This window comes from Ictalurus punctatus, chromosome 8 (assembly GCF_001660625.3).
Source record: "Ictalurus punctatus breed USDA103 chromosome 8, Coco_2.0, whole genome shotgun sequence".
Lineage (NCBI taxonomy): Eukaryota > Metazoa > Chordata > Actinopteri > Siluriformes > Ictaluridae > Ictalurus > Ictalurus punctatus.
In genome coordinates, this window is record NC_030423.2 from 616,889 (window position 1) to 637,500 (window position 20,612).

At 43.3% G+C, this 20,612-nt stretch overlaps 3 protein-coding genes across 4 annotated transcripts; 2 read left to right on the forward strand and 1 right to left on the reverse strand.

Moving 5' to 3' along the window:
- The first annotated feature begins 345 nt into the window (after positions 1 to 345).
- Positions 346 to 5,211, forward strand: adat1 (adenosine deaminase tRNA specific 1). 2 transcript variants are annotated; one of them, XM_017473628.3, is made up of 9 exons: positions 346 to 792; positions 1,332 to 1,400; positions 1,659 to 1,713; positions 2,473 to 2,603; positions 2,738 to 3,278; positions 3,568 to 3,716; positions 3,822 to 3,921; positions 4,011 to 4,097; positions 4,442 to 5,211. In XM_017473628.3, exons 1-9 carry the CDS (start codon positions 651 to 653, stop codon positions 4,572 to 4,574), a joined length of 1,407 nt encoding a protein of 468 aa, XP_017329117.1. In that variant the 5' UTR covers positions 346 to 650; the 3' UTR covers positions 4,575 to 5,211. The 2 variants fall into 2 exon arrangements, with proteins under 2 accessions (XP_017329117.1, XP_047012963.1); XM_047157007.2 differs by lacking the exons at positions 346 to 792; positions 1,332 to 1,400; positions 1,659 to 1,713 and adding an exon at positions 1,720 to 1,849.
- Positions 4,991 to 10,903, reverse strand: gabarapl2 (GABA(A) receptor-associated protein like 2). Its single transcript, XM_017473636.3, has 4 exons — positions 10,692 to 10,903; positions 9,217 to 9,272; positions 5,735 to 5,907; positions 4,991 to 5,422 (listed from the first exon to the last, which is right to left on the reverse strand). The coding sequence occupies exons 1-4, from the start codon at positions 10,723 to 10,725 to the stop codon at positions 5,332 to 5,334; spliced, it is 354 nt and encodes a 117-aa protein (XP_017329125.1). The 5' UTR covers positions 10,726 to 10,903; the 3' UTR covers positions 4,991 to 5,331.
- Positions 10,904 to 12,659: 1,756 nt separating this feature from the next.
- On the forward strand, positions 12,660 to 17,224 carry tmem231 (transmembrane protein 231). Its single transcript, XM_053682397.1, has 7 exons — positions 12,660 to 13,078; positions 13,386 to 13,552; positions 13,724 to 13,852; positions 14,720 to 14,863; positions 15,243 to 15,324; positions 15,445 to 15,548; positions 16,925 to 17,224. The coding sequence occupies exons 1-7, from the start codon at positions 12,940 to 12,942 to the stop codon at positions 17,087 to 17,089; spliced, it is 930 nt and encodes a 309-aa protein (XP_053538372.1). The 5' UTR covers positions 12,660 to 12,939; the 3' UTR covers positions 17,090 to 17,224.
- Positions 17,225 to 20,612: the final 3,388 nt, after the last annotated feature.

Here is a 20,612-nt window from a genome sequence, read left to right on the forward strand (position 1 = left end):
GTCACGTGGTTCCCCTCCACAGGCCTGAATGTGGTTTTATGGTTTGATTCTCTTTACTCAACTGCAGAACAAAACCAGACTAACACACTCCAAAGCACTGAATTTCGAAAACAAATATATTTAGATTTAAGATAAACATGTCAATCAAACAAGGGGGCGGGGCTAAACACAAAATAAACACTCAAGCTATTGACACAAAGCCGCTTAGTAAACCGGTCCAGAACACTTGTGAGGGGAGAAGAACGTTTTTGTCAGGATTTTTGTACGGGAAGAAAAGATAAAAGAGGGTGAGAGAGAGAAAAAGAGAGAGAGAATATGTAAGAGACTCTTAAATTGAAATTGACGTACCGGAAATGTATAAAATATTTATTAAAACTCTATCTTTTTTACTTTTATGAAAACAGATTTAAAACAGTAAAAAAAAATTGATTTAACTAGCAACAGAAGATAAAATAGTAACTAACGGCTCGACGGTGCCTTCTATATCCTATTGGGACTCAGACCGGAAGTTCGGTGACTTCACATCCGGTGTGCACAGCACGCGCTTGAGTTTTGAATGCTGTGAGTGCCGTTAGTTCATTCTAGAACACGGTCCGCAGGGCGCGAGCTCAGAACGCAACTCTCTCTCTCCCTCTGTCTCCGCGGGTGAGATGTGGGACCCGGATGAAGTGGCCCGGATGTGTTATGAGCGCTACACGGCGCTACCGCGGAGAGGGAAACCGGAAGAAGGTCGTGAGTGGACGCAGCTCGCGGCGGTGATTCAGGTCACGCGCTGCCCTGTAACACACACCGGTGGGTGCACGCGCGGTTTCCTCAGCGTTCACCTTCAACGTTAAACGAATACAGTAGAAACTAGAGCATGTTCCTGGGGACATGTCACACAAACAACAACAAATTATGAAAACATATAAATCAAGATAAACAGCTTCCGAGTTTGATTTCTCAACATTTAAGCGTAAACTCTGAGAACGGAAAGTTCCAGCGTTCCCTCTGACTGTTACACGGCCCTGACACTGGAGACTCCTTCCTTACACGCTACATAAACATCTCCTCACTTTAAGAAAACTTCATCATATCGATTATTTTTTATCTGTGTATGCTGAGCTTCTGTACGAGTGAGTGAGCTGTTGCTATAGAAACGATAACAACACATGCTCTGATAAATTGCGATATTGCTCAGGTTGTCTGTTATTTACTACAGAGCATGTTGCTGATCTCAAGATAAAAATGGGTCACATTGTAGTGTGTTTATGGCTTAGGACACACTCACACACACTCACACACACTCACACACACACGGTTTATGATGCCATCATGTTTTCGCTCTTCAGTGCTGAAGGAGGTGGTGGCCCTGGGGACGGGAACCAAGTGCATCGGACACAGTGCCATGAGCCCTAAAGGTGAACAACACACACACACACACACACACACACACACACACACACACACACACACACACACACACACACACACACACATTCTAAAGACCGCAAAGGCAAAAAAATACGCACACACACTCTCTGAATGAATATGTAAATAAACATTGAGTATGTTGATGTTCTGGTTCATGGAGCACTAACGATGTGTGTGTAATAATAATTAACAGTATGTTTACATATTAGCACATATTAGCACAGGGTGTGTCATCTTTGATGCAGGGGACATCCTGAACGACAGCCATGCCGAGGTGATCGCCCGGCGGAGCTGCGTACGGTGCGTACTACTTCGTGTGATTGTGAAGGAGTGCGTGCATTACCCATAATGCATCAAGGCTCCAGACGAACACCATCCTGTCACCTGGGGATGATGTCAGATCTGTTTTGGGATGCTTTCGGGACGATAACGTTTTGTAGGTTTACACTTAACACCTGTAAATCATATAAAGTAACAGATGACCGAATGTGAGGTTGCAGTTCGTTGACGATGCTGATGTGGCCTGGGGGTGGAATCCGAGTTTAACACTGTCTTTTGAGTGTTTGGAAAAATACATTTTCATATAATACACTATCCTTATTATTATTCTACACTGAGGATAATCCACAAGCAGCTGATCGGCGATGCTGTTATAGCAGAACAAGAAATTATATAAACTGAGAAATAAATCTTCTAATAGTGTGTAATCAAAAGAAATGGAGTATTTGGGACGGGAAGATTTCAGTCCCGGTTCTGGGACAGTTCTTGGAGCCCTGATGCACTGTGTGTGTGTGTGTGTGTGTGTGTGTGTGTGTGTGTGTGTGTGTGTGTGTGTGTGTGTGTGTCAGTCACAGTAACCTCGTGTCCTTTTCCACTGTTCTTCTGGCTGTAACCTTTAGAATTAATTCTAATGAAAACACTAAGACACGCCCACTTCTCCTTGACTTGCATAATTTATTTCCGTTTCATTGCACATGTTTGTGTGTAATGGTGTGTGTGTGTGTTTGCAGTGAGGTGGATGATGCTTGTGATGTTCTCTGTGGGTGTGTGTGTGTGTAGGTACCTGATGGAGCAGCTGTGTCTGGCGATAAGAGATGGTCAGAGCTCCGTGTTCTGTCACACTGATCAGACGGGGAAGTGGAGGATTCGCCCTGACGTCTCCTTTCTGTTCTTCTGCAGTCACACGCCATGTAAACACACACACACATCACATACACATTTTTTGTGCTTTTAGCTCGCAGCGTTTCCATGGTTACCGTTATAATGTGCATGCTCTTTTGAGGGCATAATTATTTTTTTTTGTTTCCCTCACACCACTTTCCAGGTGGAGACGCCTCCATCATCCCCATGAGGGACAGCCAGGCTCAGCCGTGCCCACTGGTCCCACGAGCCAATCAGGAGTCAGAGCAGGGAGACAGGAAGCGGAGCGCCGAGAGTGAGACGGGTGGAGTGAAGAAGCGTGTCAGAGTGGACAGACAGCAGGACGTGGGTGATGATCCCTGCAGTATTGAGGGCGTAGGGGATGACGGAGCGGGTGTAGATTTGGGAAGCGAGGGCGCAGAGGTGAGCTCGGGTGAGCAGGCACGTGACGTGCACCGCACCGGGGCGAAGTGTGTTCCCGGGGCGCCGAGTGACCCGCGGGGTCCGGGGCTGGACTTTCACACGGTGGGCGCTCTGCGGGTGAAACCGGGTCGCGGAGAACCCACGCTCTCTCTCTCCTGCAGCGACAAACTGAGCCGCTGGTGCACGCTCGGCTTCCAGGGGGCGCTGCTGAGCCACTTCCTGCAGGAGGGCGTGTACTTCAGTGCTGTGGTGGTGGGGAAGTGTCCTTACAGCCCACACGCCCTTCACCGGACCATCAGCAGGTCACTACTCACCTTCCTCATGGTCATTACACGTCATTACACACCTCCCTATATTTTATTGCGCATTATAACACACCTCCCTTACTTTACTACACACTTATTGTACGTTATTGCGCATTATAACACACCTGTTATATTGTTACACATTATATTATTGCCCATATTTTCACTTTAAGTTCAAAAATGACTTACACCTGCTTTAATGGAGTAAATCCCTTTAATCATATATTTTGTTTGTGTTTTTCTGTGTGATCTCTCTCTCTCTCTCTCTCTCTCTCTCTCCCCCCAGATGTGCGAGTGTGACAGGTCTGCCAGCTGGATTCTCTCCACACACTCCTGACCTCCTGCAGTCCAGTGTGGAGTTCATACACGGTCGCACACACACACTGCAATCCCATGATGCCTCACAGCAGGGCCGTGTGGTGCCGTGTGGAGCCGGTGAGGGCAGTGTGTGAATCACACACACACACACACACACACATATTACAGCTGTGTGAGGACTGACCCGCTGTGCGTGTGCACGTGTGTGTGTGTGTGTTTCAGCCATAAGCTGGTGTAGCGTCTCCTCTCAGCCTCTGGACGTTACTGCTAACGGCTACAAACAGGGCGTGACGAAGAAATCTCTGGGAACACCACAGGCTCGGTGAGCACCTGATTATGTAAATATATTTCCCCTGTGCTCATTTGCATATTTCCTCATTTGCATATGTCTCCTCCTCTCTTCTTAAACAGATCATTAATCAGTAAGGTGGAGCTTTTTCACTCCTTCCTTAAGCTGCTGGAGTTAACAGACGACTCGGAGCTTCCTGACTCTCTCAGGTGAGGACCTCCAGGCCCCGCCCCTCATATACACATCACTTCCTGTCAGTGCGACACAGTGTGACAGTTTTGTGGAAGTTTTTTGGCGCCTCCTCCTTTAGCCAATCAGATGCTTACAGCACTGACTGAAGGATATGATTCAAACATGAGATGAATCGGTTAATATTATTTTGCCCTTTCCATGTGTGCCAACATGAACCAGATGGTTTTGTTTCTTTCACACACACACACACACACACACACACACAGGAAATGAAAAAGAGAGACAGAACTAAACCCAAAGACCAGTCCCTTCCTGTTTATCTCTAATATGCGCCACATCTGTGTGTGTGTGTGTGTTACAGGGGAAAAGATCTGAGCTCATATTGGGACTATAAAGTAGCGGCGGATGAATACCAGCAGGCGTGGACCGCACTGCGCACGCAAGTGTTCACTCTGTGGCCTCAGAGCCCTCGACACTTACTGCACTTCACCTGACACACACACCTTTTGAAGAACCAGTGATGTAGGAGGCGTGGAGGTCACCATGACACACACACCTTTTGAAGAACCAGTGATGTAGGAGGCGTGGATGTCACCATGACAACAGCTCACCATTAAAACAACATTTTGGAACTGTTTAAAAAAAAAAAAAAGAAAACGGAGGGGTTTAAGTATTAAAATGAGTATTATATTATGTGTTTGGGACACGCCCACATCTTACGATGTCATAGTTCTGTTTTAAACTCCGGAAATGAGTAATGAGGCTTATAACAACAAAAGATATCTCCGGTTTCCTGATCAGCTTGTGCAGGTGTATGTGTCGGTGTCAGTTGATGAGGTCAGAGGTCACGACCCCTGTTCCTCCCAAGCGGACAGTGTGGTGTTCAATGAGCTGCAGGAGACAAAAAAAATAGCCGTTCCTGTGTGTTTATTGGTTCGGTCTTCCAGCTACCTTACCGTTTACATCACGCTCTTAAATACAGATATATATATTTATACAGGGTTCAATAAAATTAAACGTCTAAAAGTGATTAATAGTCATTCATTAATTAATTATTAATAATGTAGATAGTCATGGCAGCACCTCTGATTTCATCATCATCACCACCTCACTCACACAGATACACTAACGCTAACACTACAACAGCAGCAGCGACGCAACACACGCACACACACACACACACACAGTTTATTCATTATTAATCATCACACACACACACTCGTCCAGAAGAAAACAGAAGTGGGCGGGGCTTTAATATCCAAATGTGTTCTCTCCACTGTAGGCCACGTACAGGAATCCATCCTCGTCCTTCTCCTTCTCGTACAGCTGTCCCATAGTCAGACTACACACACACACACACACACACACACACACACACACACACACACACACAGAGAGAGATTACTTTTACAGTGATGTGTGTATCACAGTGTGTATATCGGGGAAACTACTAATTTCCATTAAAATTCACATTAAAACTCGCTTTTAATTGGAGTTTAAATTTAAATGCAGTTTTTAGTTTCATTTTAATGCGCGTCGTCCCGCGTGCTCATGAACCCCGTATTATAGTGACGGTAACGGATCTGTACTCAGAACGGCTAAAAGGGAACTCGGTTGAGGGGACGTGGACGTATCAGAGACGTGAGACACACACCTGGACTGTGGGACGGTTTTATCCACGAACAGGAAGATGGCTTTCTCGGAGGGCAGCTGGATGCGTTTCCTGATGATCCACATGAACTGAGCCACGGTGATGTCCGACGGCACCAAGTACTTACGCTTATCAATGTCCACTATCTGAGAACCTGACACCTTCTCCACGATCACCTACATACACACACACACACACACACACACACACAAAACAATACCGTCACTACATTCAGTTCAATAGGACGGAAGACGGAATAATGCGTTGCCATGGTTACACTAAGCCGGCTAACAGGACGCCATGTGACGGGTTCAGAGTAGAGGCAGAGTTTACGATAACTGGGTTGGGCTGCCGAGAACCGATTAATCATCGTATAGTTTTTCAAACTGATACTGAATGAAAACAACACTTCAAGTAAAATATTGCAGAACTTTATTACAAAAATAAAAAAACTACTGAGTGTACCATGGAATCGTACTGTACAGGTTTTTTTTTTTTTTTAATGAAATAAGTCTATTAAAGTAAATAAAAGATATACATCCAAACTGAACCAAAAAGTAACCTTCTAAGTAACAAATAAAAATACAGACAGGTGAAATAAAAAAAAACCAACAAAAAAAACACTTCAAATAACACAAAATTGGTCAGCGACAGTTCTGATTTCGCCTCTAGAGGCCGCTCTTGTACGTTAGAATGGCAATATGGTGCACTTCTGAGTGAACGCTTGTAGCAGCGTCAACGTAAACTGGACAGGTCTGGAGGAGATTTTTAACTTGCTGTCGAGATAAAATCGCACCAGACTTGTTACCTAAAGGAAAACAGCTTTATAAATCTTATAATTGTAAAACTATTCGCTGAGATGAGCGGAAGGAGCGAGAGCTTCGGCTTCGGCTTCGGCTCTGTCCTGAACGGCTGCAGTGAGGTTCTGGGTGAAGTGCACTTCTCTCGGTGCGGTGATAAAAACAGAGCTGGGTTTTTGTTTTTTCCCCTCTGTGTCCTCTCTGTGAAGACTCATTCAGGTGTCGTGTTACAGCAGGAGGATGTGAGGGGCGTCTTTATTTTTCTGCACAGTCCTCTTCCAGCATCACGTCCTGCTTTAGTCCGATTAGTCAGCTAAAACCTGATATTTAACTCTCCTCAGGAAACAATGGTGAGTCTCCACATGACATTCCTGCTGTGTGACGAATTCCTGCTGTGGGACGGGTTTTTAAATGTGTCCGTGATGCGTGATGTGCTTCCGACCGTGAACTGTTGGGATTCCAGGTGTGTTCTTGTAAATGTAACAGCGCAGTACACTCGAGACCGGTTCCACCTGCACCCCCTAAGCAGGTTCTGCTCACTAGCACCCGATCTTCGACACCTGAATCTTCATTTAAATGAAGAAAATTACTACAACGTGTCACTTTTATGCGTCATTCCTAGAGTGCATCACCTTCATTAATAGGCGCTGTTTCAAACGTGTGCTTATCCAAATATGTCAAAAAAGCCAGCAATTTTCATGGGGTGTACTTACTTTTTCACAACGTGAATATGTAGTCATGTCGCCGGAAATGGAGTAATCAATGTCCAAACGTGTAGTGAGTGAAACAGCTACGTTCTGAAGCGCAGATCCGAGTCTTAACTGCTGCGAGACGGATCCGTTTTAATTAATTAATTAATTAATTTTACATGGGGACAGGACTGTAAATCAGCATTTACAGCCTCTGAAGAAATTATTATTATTATTATTATTATTATTATTATATATTTATTATCCTGACCGTACTGGCATCCGGAACAATGAGGAAGTAAAAACACTGAACACAGTCAGAGGTTTAACTTCAGCACCCTGACTTCCCCGAGAGACAGAGTCAGTGTTGGTTTGTTTTCGTTTCCGTAATAAACACACGATGGGAAAAGCTCAGCCCTCGATCGGCACGCACACCCACGCTTCCATCCCAAAAATGAGCGTGCTGGACCAGAACTGCGTCATCGCTAACGTCAGGGAATTCAACAGCAACTCAGACTGGTCACCTGACTGCGTTTTATAAAAGACGGACACAATGCGGACGATTACGGCCCGAGAAGAAAAGATATCTCGGACCAGAATAGAAGCCCGGTTCCATTCTTAAACACCGCGTTCAGCTGACTAATCCTCGGGACAGACTGTTTCACTCTTTCCGACTTTTCCGTAACGTGACACCATGGGAATTTCCCCCGTCCGATCACCTCCGTGAGCGTGTGAGGGATCGACCGTTTCTGGCGTAACTGAGAACGAGAACCAGGCTTGTTTCGCAGAACGCTAGTCGTAGCAACAAACAGAAAAAAAGAAAAAAAAAACTAAGGCATGTCGTTCTAAAGAAAATGTTGGAACCGTTTCGACAAACTGCTGCGGTGTAAGAGGAATAAAACACTCCACTCCACTCCATCACACGGTCGCTTTAAATCACCAAATTATTTATTACTTTTCAATCTAGTTTTAGTTCTGATAAAATACATCAGTTAAAAAAAACTTTTCTCTTCTTTAAAGTAAACAGATGGATTCGAATTCTAACCGCCACTGATGATGTCACAAATCTGACCAATCAGCAGCTCTGATTAAACCCCCCTTTCTCTCTCTCTCTTTCTCTCCATGTCACTTCAGTTTATTCACTTCTATTCCCCCCATCGTGATTATTCTTCTTCACATCTCACACCTTCCTCATGTTTATTAGCTGGATTACAGAGGTGCGCCGACAGGATGTGACAAATTTTATGATGTTTGATCTGAAATTCCTGGTCATGTGGGCCGTCTTTCCTGCATTTCACCTGCAAATCTTTAACCAGGTGTGAGGTTAAATATTTCTTTTATGAATGTGAGTGTTACGCGCCACGGCACAGCGTTCAGGTCTCGCTCATCTAACACGGAGGTGATCATCTCTCTGTAGATGTAATCCCCTTTAACACATGCAGCTTTACTCATAAATATCCAAGGTCAAGGATATTGGAAAAAACAAGCAAACTGGACAGTTTATTAGGAACACCACACTAACACTGGGTAGGGTCTTCCGCTTTGCTCTCCAAACAGCCTCAGTTCTTCATGGCATGGATTCCACAAGCTGTCGGAAACATTCCTTTGAGATTCTGCTCCATGTCGACATGACGACATGCATCACGCATCCCAAAAGAGATGATTGATTGGTCCCAAAGCGTCTCAAGAAAACATTCCCCACATCAGTACACCACCTCCACCAGCCTGGACTGGTGACACGAGGCCGGTTGGGTCCATGGATTCATGCTCTTGGTGCCAAATTCTGACCCGACCATCTGGAGAGATCGAGATTCATTACTCGTGTTTATTTTCCTGAGCGTGCTGCTGTTTTATAATTCTGGCTGATGAAATTCTTCCTGATTTTTGGCCTGATTCTTCTTGGAAAAGAATTCATTTGTCGGTTGTGAGTTGAGATCGGAATAGAGACTCGTCATATTCACGTGTGTGTTTGTGTGTGTGTGTGTGTGTTACTCACAGGAACCCTGTCGGGGTATTTGTTTCGGATCTTGGCCGATTCCACACACCGGTGCTCTGTGGAGGAAGAACATCGGAACGATCAGAGACAATACAAAGCGTTTTACACCACAGCGCTGCTGAGTTCTGGATCCTGATTGGTCAGAAGGTGATGATTAGTTTTCTATAAGAGCAGCTCTGACAGTAGCGCAGATTTATATTAATGCACTCGTTCTACCTAATTATAGTACGTCATCGTTTCTATAGCAACAGCTCGTTCACATGGACGTGTACAGCGGACGCTCCACTGATAGTAAACAGATTTGTTGACAGGGTGACGTTTTCTTGGTGTAAGGAAACTTTTACGTATCATTTCTTGGAAGGAGTCTCCAGCGTCAGAGGAGTTTGCAATGTGACTGTTTAATGTGACTGGGTTCAAAATTATGAATCTTAAAAAAAGGATAAAAATCTGTAAATTGCTGTGGTGCAAGAGGAATAAAACACTTGCAGACATGACATTATAAAAACCATTAAGTATGTTTCATCACATCATGCCATCCTTGAGTATTTTCCTCTATTAGCACACGCCATCCTGTTTTGTTTTGCTGAGTCATTACTTTAGTTTTTCTAAACGGAGAAGTGCTGCATACGATCAGGACTGAAGACGGGTACGCTGAAACGCTGCATTATTAAACTCCACACTCTCACAGCGCACTATACACTTTACAGCTGATCAATAGCTCCTGCTGTGTAGATGGAGACGCGGGATCAGAGCCAGGAGCGGCCCGGGTGGGTGTCCGGGTGGGCGTCCGGGTGGGCGACATCAACGTCGACGATAAACACTGCAGTGTATTTGAGATGAGGACATGTCGGAGCACAGGAAGCGCTCTTTAATGTTTTTTTTTGTTTGTTTGTTTTTAAAATCACAAATTCATGATCAGATTTGGGATAAATTCAGTTTATACATCAAATCTCATACCGCTGTTTATTTTTCTAATCTAGTGTTAATGCGTGTGCTGGAAAATAATCATTTAAATGTTTTTTATATTATGGTTGTTATTATTATGAATCAGGGAAATGAAGAATGATGATATAAATAAGTAAAATAAAAGTTGATTAGTAATAAATAATTATTTATTAATTGTTTATATATTATTTACATTTTTTTAAATATATGCACCATCTATTATTATTATTATTATTATTATTACACACAGAGAGAGAGAGAGAGAGAGAGAGAGAGAGAAAGAGAGAGAGTATAAACAATAACATTAACCCAAACACCCCCCCACACACACACACCACACACACACACACACACACACACCACACACACACACAATCCCCCGAACACACACGAACTCCTGACATTTCAATAATAAAAGGAATATAAATCTGATTAATGATGTTTCTGAGGTTAAATGTAAACGCAGCTCTGGTTATTTTCGCTTTCACTCTGGTTATTTCGATATAAACACTGTACATTCAACACATTACCGAGGGAATGATCTTCTTTAAACATCCATTTCATGTTTGCAGCTTCCACCACGCCTCCACAGCGTAATGCCGAGACTATACACGGAGAACAGAAGAGATTTAAAGTCAAGCAGGTGTAAATAAAAAGACGATTTCTCTGGAAACAACAACAATGTCGAAACCGAAACGTCACTAATGTTGTTAGCTTGGCTAGGCTAGAATTCAGAACTGCGCATGCGCGCCCGGAACAGCCCAGAGGGGATGACGTCATGCAGACTACTCCATTTTCTCGTGTGTTTGGGGAGACAGAGAGATGACCTGAGAGAGATTTTAACGTTCTTAAGTTCAGATTTGTACACCATGAGACACAACAAACAACAACACATTTCTGTGGGAAATGTATAATATATAAATGTATTTCATACACTCCGGAAAAATCACACTTTCTCCAGAGAAATTGTAAAAGTCTTCATGACAAAGCTAACGAGTGTCGGTGCAAAATTCTTACCTTACATCTTTAGATATATACCTGTCATTCCCTTTATATAAACTTTGTTAAAATAAAGACTTGTTTTGTGTTTTTGTAACCGCTTGTTCAGTGATGTATTATATAATATATTTTTCTATATATTTTTTTTTCTGGTTTAAGCTTAGCAGCTAGCCGTCTCGAATCTGTGGTGAACATTTCTCTGCTAATAATATTTTACACCCCTGTTTTTATTTGTGTTTAATTTTAAAATGGAAATAGAAATTTAAAAAAATATATAGAATTAGAGGATCTGACTAGAATTAAAGTCTTCTTCGTCATTACTGATCTCGGTTTCCTGAACGTATTTGTCGTATTTGTTGTATTGTATTGATGTATTGTCGTATTTGTCGATGTTGGTGCACTCAGGGTTAGAACTCAGTCTTGCACTCCAGTATTTCAGGTTCATGTAAATATAAATGTAAATATAAATGTAAATGCCTGATCACAAGAACAGTAACACCTTCCTCAAATTCTTCATCTCTTTAACTTGTTTCAGTGTATATTAAATCTTCCCTTGCGATCACTAGAGAGCTCACTGAATTACACTGTTGTTACGTAGCTACACTCATAAGTTTGACTCTTAAGTTTGGTCAACTCTTTTGCACTCCCTTATTAAAAATCTGCATTGCATCCGCCTTTGCCTCTGTTACGTGACAGAAAGCTAAACCAACAAAGGACACTTTTCGTTTGCACTTCAATAAAATTTTGCACTTGCATCCACCATCTTCTACAAACCCTGACACGGCCTTATTTTTACCACACTGAAGTTGATTGTTTTTCTGTAACAGCAGGCCCCCAAATTTCCCTTATGCCAATTAAACTTTTTTTTTTTTTAAATTAAAGCCCGAGACATTGTTGTGGAAATCAGTACCCTGTTCTCACTTACGTTATAGCAGCTATAAACAATCGTTCGCCCGCCAGCGTCCGTCTTTTCTCTCTCTCTCAAAATTTAATAAGAAAATAAAAGCTCAGCTTGTTACGTCATGTTACCGAAAAACCGAAAAGAAGCATAAACTCCTCTGTTCTGAAGAAACTTTTTACATCTGTTACAAAGCGCTGACACTGGAGACTCCTTCCAATAAACGTTAAATAGACATCGCTTTATTTTACTTTAAGAAAACTTCAGAATATCATCAATTATTTTATATAAATAGAATGATGTGAATTAGTTATATGATTAAAGTGTAAATTAATGTTAAATTAATATTATGTTAAATCATGTAATCTTTTTTTTTTTAAATGTAATTGTTCGTTTTATATCTATATCTATCTATCCATACATTTTCGATAGATTATTATTATTACATATACAGTGTGTAATAACGCATGTTTTAATAAATATTAAATAATCATAATATTTAAATGCAGTTATAAAATGCTCCGTTTTTAGGAGCGGCTAATATTTCGGTATATCGTGCCGTGTTGTGGGCGGGGCTTGGGGTTGCTATGGTGGTGACGCGGTCATGGTAACGCCGCGACGCTTCGCAGCCCGGAAGTAACCCTAACTTGTGTGAGGCTAGTGTATTAGCGGGGCGAAATTAAGGTTTATAAAGACATATGCAGTTAACCAGATTTATAATTATACTTACAAGTACGATAGGATATAAAATATTCCCCCAACGTGAACGACTCATCTATCAAACACAGTCAGCTGAGAGGAGAAAGCTATAGCTGCATGTTAGCATGCATGCTAGTAAAGTTTAGCTGAAACACGGAGCTCGTGCTGTATCGGGGTTAATAATGGGATTTTATGAAGTGTATTCTCACCCGGTTTTAATCCGGTATAAAGCCAGTGTGTGTTCCCGGGCCAGTGTGTTTGTGCTGGTGGTGTATCTGCTCACATACATCCCTCCTCTACTCATCACCTATAGAAGCCAAGGTAAAGAACTAACACCTCCACGGAGTTGAACATCACAGCTCCAGCAGTGTAGAGGAAGAGCTCCGAGAGGGAAAGAGACTGACATGTGAGGAGGAAATATACAGAGATAAAGGGATATACACAGACATGTGGAGAGGGAAAGAGATGAAGTGTTACTCTGTATGGAAATATTTTTGATCTGTTTTTTTGATTTGTTCGGTTTTCAAAAAGGGTTTCAGATATTCAGAGCCTTTCGTGCAGTTTTTCCTGAATGTGTGTGTGTGTGTGTGTGTGTGTGTGTGTGTGTGTGTGTGTGTGTGTGTTCCAGGGTTCTGGCTGAAACAGAGCTCGTATGAAGAGCAGCCTGTGGTTCAGTTCCAGTATGAGATGTTGATGATGGGTGTGACGAGTGTTAGTGGAGATTATGTAGCGTGGAGCACCTTCTCCAACTTCAACACCCTGCTGGGGGACAAACTGCGCATTCCCACCGTGTCTGTGAGTCTGTCTGCCTGCCTGCCTGTCTATCTATCTGTCTGTCTATTTATATACCCTGTTGGTCTGTCCATCTGCCTGTCTGTCTATGTACATACCCTCTCTGTCTGTCTGTCTGTCTGTCTGTCTGTCTCTCTGTCTATTTATATTCCCTGTGTGTTGGTCCGTCTGCAGGTGCGAGAGAGCGACAGGAATGGTGATGGCAAAGCAGACCGTCTGTCTATGCAGCTGTCGATCCCTCTGAACAGCGCAGAGCAGATCTACAGCGTCCAACTACTGCTCACATTCTCCTACCAACTCCATGTATTACTACTACTACTATTACTACTACTACTACTACTAATAATAATAATAATAATTACTACTACTATTACTAATAATAATAATAATAATAATAATAATAATAATTACTACTACTACTACTACTAATAATAATAATTACTACTACTACTACTACTACTAATAATAATAATTACTACTACTACTACTACTAATAATAATAATAATTACTACTACTACTACTAATAATAATAATAATTACTACTACTACTACTACTACTAATAATAATAATTACTACTACTACTACTACTACTAATAATAATAATAATAATTACTGCTACTAATAATAATAACAATTACTACTACTACTACTAATAATAATAATTACTACTACTACTAATAATAATAGACAGTGAACATAAATAGGATGCTACAGACATTTCTTATTCAGATTCTGTATCTAGTCTCTCTGTCTCACTCTCACTCTCCCTTTTTTCTCTCTCCTCATGTCTCTCTCTCTCTCCCCCCCATGTCTCTCTCTCTCCCATGTCTCTCTCTCTCCCATGTCTTTCTCTCTCTCGCCCATGTCCGCCCCATGTCTCTCTCTCCCCCCATGTCTCTCTCTCTCCCATGTCTCCCTCTCCCATGTCTCTTTCTCTCCCATGTCTCTCTCCCCCATGTCTCTCTCTCCCCATGTCTCTCTCTCTCTCTCCCATGTCTCTCTCCCATGTCTTTCTCTCCCTCGCCCATGTCCCCCCCCCATGTCTCCACCCCCCATGTCTCTCTCTCCCCCCATGTCTCTCTCCCCCCATGTCTCTATCTCTCCCATGTCTCTCTCCCCCATGTCTCTCTCTCTCTCTATCTCCCTCCCCCATGTCTCTCTGCTGTAGCGGATGTCGGTGGTGGTGATGCAGTCGATGTTGTTGCTCCAGTCCTCGTCTCCTGTCCCCGTGTCTCAGCTCTTCATCAGTGGAGATCTGAAGCTGCAGCAGAAGGAGCCTCTCTCTCACCGCGGTGTACACACTGATTATAACGTGAGCGGGAATCGTTCAGCCCTGAGTGGACAGACACACACACATACACACACACACACACACACACACACACACACACGTCACATGTCCTTCTCATCTCAATGACTTGTCCTCACCTCAATAATGAATTGCAGTGAGTTTAAGAAATTCAGGGAAACGCTGTGGGTGATGCACACTTTCCTGGAACACTTACACATAATTTCAACATTTAGATGATCATTAACACTGAGTGTGTGTGTGTGTGAGAGTGTGAGTATGTGTGTGTGTGTGTGTGTGTGTGTGTGTGTGTGTGTGTGTGTGTGTGTGTGTGTGAGTGTGTTCATTGATTTCTCTTTCCTTTTAGTGCTAAGCTCCACCTGTTCCTTTGTTTCTTCATCAGGTGTCTGTGATCGACTCAGCGAGTCCTTTTGCAAACTCTTATGATCTGACCACCATCGTCAGGAACTACCAGGAGAGGAACTGTACGTGTGTGTGTGTGTGTGTGTGTATACAGTGGTTGAAGTATTGCAAAAGCATTTTAATCATGTGCTTTCTCTCTCTCTCTCTCTCTCTCTCTCTCTCTCTCTCTCTCTCTCTCACAGTAACCACCTATCTGTCGTGTCCTGTCCCAGTGTGGACTTTCGGTCGAGCAGCGAACGCACCGTTTCAGATCATCGCAGAAATCCGTTACCCGGTGGAGACAATAACATATCCTTTACACACCGTGAGTGTGTGTTTTAAACGTAAAAAAAATGACACACACATAATCTAATGTTTAATGTTTAACATAGTATCCATTTACGAAGGAAAGACAGTGTGTGATTACGACGTGTGTGTTAGACTTTAATAATTCAGGAATAATCCGCGAGCCCAAAGTTGACCTCGTTACACTTTTTTTTTTAATTTAAATTCCAGATGTTTAATCTAGTACTACTGTAACATCTGAACATTTTATTATGTCAATACCATAAACTCTCATGGCTTTCCGTGGGCCCTGTGCTGCCACTACAAGGTCGGCAGTGTTGAGAGACAAGGCGTGATGATAAGCTGATAATCACTGTGGCACTAGCAGTTGTTATAGAGCTTGTTGTTAGGCAGCAGTAACACTAGTCGTACTAATACTTTCTGTGTAATGTAAACAATAGTTACTGTATAATATTACTCGTATCCAGCGTCTGAATAATATACAGTGGTGCATGAAAGAATTTTCTACATTTCTGCTTAACTATGACCTGAAACTTAGTTGGATAACGACTCGTGTGATTAGGATCGTTGTCTTGCTGCATGACTCGCTTTCTCTTCAGATTCAGTTCATGGACAGATGTCCTGATATCTTCCTTTAGAGTCCGCTGGTATCATTCACAATACATTGTTCCATCGGTGATGGCGAGTCGTCCTGGTCCAGAACCCCGACGCTACCACCACCATGATTCACAGATGAGATCAGGCTCTTATGCTGGAATGCAGTGTTTTCATTTCTCCAAACACAACGCTTCTCATTTAAACCAAAACGTTCTATTTTGGTCTCCTCCGTCCACAAAACATTTTTTCATTAGACTTCTGTCTCGTCCACGTGATCTTTATCAGACTGCAGAAGAGCAGCGATGTTCTTTTTGGAGAGCCGAGGCTTTCTCCTTGTAACCCTGTCGTGTACGCCGTTGTTGTTCAGTGTTCTCCGTGAACGTTAACATTAGCCGATACGAGAGAGGCCTTTAGGTACTTAGAAGTTCCCCTGGGGTCGTTTGTGACCTCGTGGACTATTACACGCCTTGCTCTTGGAGTGATCTTTGTTGGTGTCCACTCCTGGGGAGGGGAACGATGATCAGTACAACAGTCAGTAGCTCTGTGGTGTACAGCACGAGTTGATGAGTCCCCTTTTGAGTCCACGTGTTCCGTGGACACCGATAACGCTGAGATTATTTGCAGCTCGTTCTCCTTCAGGTCCACTTTACCAGGACTGAACATGGTTGGGTTCATTTAAATAGAACTGTATGTGAAAACACCTTAAAATTACAGGTGACCTGTACATAACAGGTGACGTCTCGATGTCGAGTGTGTTTCTCTTCCTTAACTGCGTGCGTCACGTATCGGCCGGGCTTCTGGGAGACGGTGAAGTTTGCCTGGGTTCAGTACGTCAGCGTGTTGCTCATCTTCCTCTGGATCTTCCAACGCATCCAAACCTTCGTCTTCCACAACCGTGTCCTGCCCACTGTACCTGTCTCCCTGCACAAACCGCACTCCTCCTGACCTGTGTGTGTGTGTGTGTGTGTGTGTGTGTGTGTGTGTGTGTGTGTGTGTGTGTGAATGATGTGTACAGTTTGATATAATAGCATCACTGTAGTTTTTTGTAAATGTCTCAGTGATTAAACATGTCTGTTCAGACCTGTCTGTCTCTCAGTGTGCGTGGAACAAAATTAAGAATGGGGTATAGCGATGAACAAAATGGCGACCACACTGTCTCACTGCCCGAGGAGTCGTTTGTTAATTTAATTCAAACGGTCGACTTGTGTTCTGTAATGAATTCTAATTTAAACACCACGCCTCAGCTGAGTCGATGAGCAGGAGCGTCGGGGATCCTAGAACCTGCGTTAGCTTCACCTTCAGCGGTATCACCTGTTATTTATTTATTTATTTATTTTAATGAAAAAAATATATTTACTTATTTATTTTGTCTTCCGCCATCGACTGAAGACATTGTCCCACTCAGGTAATTACCTGTAATGAGAGCAGAGTATTTTTGCTCATATTTACCGAGGATATAGTGATCCTGGATAAAAGTAAGCCACTTGTGTTTTTTTTTTTTTTTTTTTTAAGACTACACCACCGGGCCACTGATAACGCTCGATCCACATCCCTACACCCGGCGCTGTCCTAACCTGACCAGAGTACTGTTCACTGACTCTGCAGTGTATCGTGAAGATAGAGAACATTACGGGCGTCCCTCTCTCAAATACGCCACGTCTATCACAAACACGTCCTCAGTACGCCGTATAACCACCAGTATAAAGTCTGACTCACGTTGACCCTAATCAAAGATACCACACTGTCTGAGTAATAAACGGCATCCTGTTGACCTCGCTCGGAATTAACACGCACACACTCCGTCGTCACACACTAGTCGTTAAACATCTCGTATTTGTTGTATTTTTAGTCTTATGAATCATTCATTTAGACACATTTAGGAATCCAGGTGCACCGGTGCCAGTAGTACCTGTCGTACAGGTATAGCACACTTTATTCCTGACACTCCTGGACATGATATTCTGTGTCAGTAGCTGTAGTGATCACACACACTGTCATTATGATACCGATTAGTGTGTACCATGTGTTCATGCTGCTAGGGCGTGTGAACAATTGTTTGTCTTATTTTATTGTTGTGGCTGGTTGTCCTGCTGTGTGGACCAGTGCGTTCCTGCTAAGCATCTCTTTATCGTCTGCGTCCTCTGTTCACTGCCAACTTTTCATATCTTTAGCTGCATGTTGTCAGGTGCCTCCAGTTCCTCCACAATCAGCTCCGTAACGTGACACCGAGGCTGTGGAGGGAACACCATCTCCTGTAAACTTCCTTCAAGTTGGAATGACGGTAAAATCAAACTCTCGGATCTGTAATCTCTGATCTAATCTAGTCTAATCTAATGCGCTGCTTTATGAGAAATCAGGTTCCTGCAGACCGTCAGCACACCGTTGGACCATTTCAGGAACTTTTATTATTCTTCTTCTTCTTCTTCACACTCTGAATCCTTAGGTGAAATTCCATCACAGGAACCATTTCGGGATCTCTGGAGTTTGGGTTAGTTTCCATCGAATGAGCCATTTTAGTTCTAAGAAATGTTTTACGGTGTGGTGGGGGTGGGGTTACGGGGAGGGTGTGCCAGACTTCGTCGTTTATTGTGTTTAATTTGCCAGGCCTCTGTGTTGTGGCCCATCTGCTGTCATTCTAGGTTCCCTGTAGGGCTCAGATATCTGACTGTTTTTTTTTCTTCTCTCATTATGACTGACTTCAGTATTCCCAGAGGGTCGGATGGTAGTATGGATCATCAGCCAAAGAAGGTATTTACACATCTGAAACGGCTTAATGTAAATATTGCATCTCTTCAGGAGACACATCTACGGTCATCAGACCATTCTGGACTGGGAGGGGAGTGGTCAGGACAGGTATTTCATTCAACTTTCCGTTCGAAGGCTAGGGGGGCAGCTATATTAACTGATAGAAATACACCATTTACGATGACAAGTGTGGAAGCTGACCCCGCTGGGCGCTATGTTATTGTCGTAGGGCAAATTTATACCTTTCCGGTCATTTTGACCAGTGTTTACGCACCAAACCGGGATGATTCAATGTTCTTCACTAATGTTTTTTGGAATATGGCAGCGCATTACCTTATCCTCGGCGGTGACATGAACTGTACGCTTTCCCCCGTGTTGGATCGTAGCTCACCCAGATTCTCGTCCCTCTCGGGGGCGGCGCGTTCTATCCAGCTCTTCCTCGGGTCGTACGGAGCGGTGGACGCGTGGCGTTTTCGCAACCCTGCTTCCAGGAGTTACTCCTTTTTCTCCTCAGTTCATCATACACACTCCCGTATGGACTACTTCCTTTTTGGACAGAAGAATGCTTCCCCTCATAGACGGATGTGATTATGGACCCATAGTTATTTCACATCACTGTCCCTTAACTATGAGAATGCGCATCCCGGGTACGCGGTCCAATTAGTGGGAGCCCCTGCGTCTCTCCCTGGGGGGAAGAATCAATACTATAAAGATGAATGTGCTGCCTACATTTTTATATTTTTTCCAGTGTTTCCCTGATCAGATATCAGCCTTCATCTGGAACAAAAAGACACCACGGATCAAAAGGCATTTATTGCAGAGACCTCGAGCGAAGGGAGGGATGGCACTCCCAGACTTCATGTACGACTACTGGGCAGCTGATATAAGATCGCTGTTGTACTGGATGAGGGAGAGTGCGGCAGCCCCTGGATGGACGGTTATGGAAGGGGCGTCCATTGCGTCCACCTCCCCGGCGGCCCTACTGTGTGCTAAATTACCATCCGGACACAACCTCTGTCTAGCTTTACCTCTAATCCAGATTTTTTGTTCTCTAATCCAGATTTTTGATCATTTGCTCTATTTGTTTGGTTGGTGTTGTATGTTTAATTTGAAAAATGCTAACAAAGAAACCTTGATTAAAAAAAAGAGAAAAGTTTTACGGGATGGGGGGGGGGGTGTGTGTGTGTGGTGGTGGGGGTGCGGAGGGTAGTGATGTCTTCTCGGGTTCGGGGTTTGATGCTGAGCTGGGGTTAGTGTCTGTGTGGAGTTTCTGTGCATGTTCTCTCCACGTCTGTGTGGGTTTTATTTGCCGTTCCAGAAGTCATAGTTTATGACATAATGGTTTCTAGAGTGGGAACACAGAAGAGGTGTGTGTGTGTGTGTGTGTGTGTGTGTGTGTGTGTGTGTGTGTGTAAATCTTTAACAGTCATGCAAATACATCAGTGAACTGAAAATGAGAAACAGAGATGTTTTACCCACACACACACACACACACACACACACACACACACACACACACACACACACACACACACACAAATTCTCAGATTTGCTCTGTAAGTCCTGTGTATTCCAGTATGAGCTCATGGAATGACTTCACTGTTCCTTCCCTATAAATTGTACTACACTCTTAAAAACAAAGGTTCTTCAATGGTTCTTTACAGTGCCATAGGTTCTGCAAAGAACCTTCTTCTTGTCAAGAACCTTTCTTCATTGTATAGGG

Coding starts and splice junctions, on each gene's coding strand:
- adat1 (XM_017473628.3), top strand. CDS start 651: ATGTGGGACCCGGATGAAGTGGCCCGGATGTGTTATGAGCGCTACACG. Junction 793..1,331: donor CTGCCCTGTAACACACACCG/GTGGGTGCACGC, acceptor TTCGCTCTTCAG/TGCTGAAGGAGGTGGTGGCC. Junction 2,604..2,737: donor CTTCTGCAGTCACACGCCAT/GTAAACACACAC, acceptor ACCACTTTCCAG/GTGGAGACGCCTCCATCATC.
- tmem231 (XM_053682397.1), top strand. CDS start 12,940: ATGGGATTTTATGAAGTGTATTCTCACCCGGTTTTAATCCGGTATAAA. Junction 13,553..13,723: donor TGCGCATTCCCACCGTGTCT/GTGAGTCTGTCT, acceptor GTCCGTCTGCAG/GTGCGAGAGAGCGACAGGAA. Junction 14,864..15,242: donor GTGTACACACTGATTATAAC/GTGAGCGGGAAT, acceptor TTTCTTCATCAG/GTGTCTGTGATCGACTCAGC.
- gabarapl2 (XM_017473636.3), bottom strand. CDS start 10,725: ATGAAATGGATGTTTAAAGAAGATCATTCCCTCG. Junction 9,273..10,691: donor TAAAGAAGATCATTCCCTCG/GTAATGTGTTGA, acceptor CTTCCTCCACAG/AGCACCGGTGTGTGGAATCG. Junction 5,908..9,216: donor AATACCCCGACAGGGTTCCT/GTGAGTAACACA, acceptor GTGTGTATGTAG/GTGATCGTGGAGAAGGTGTC.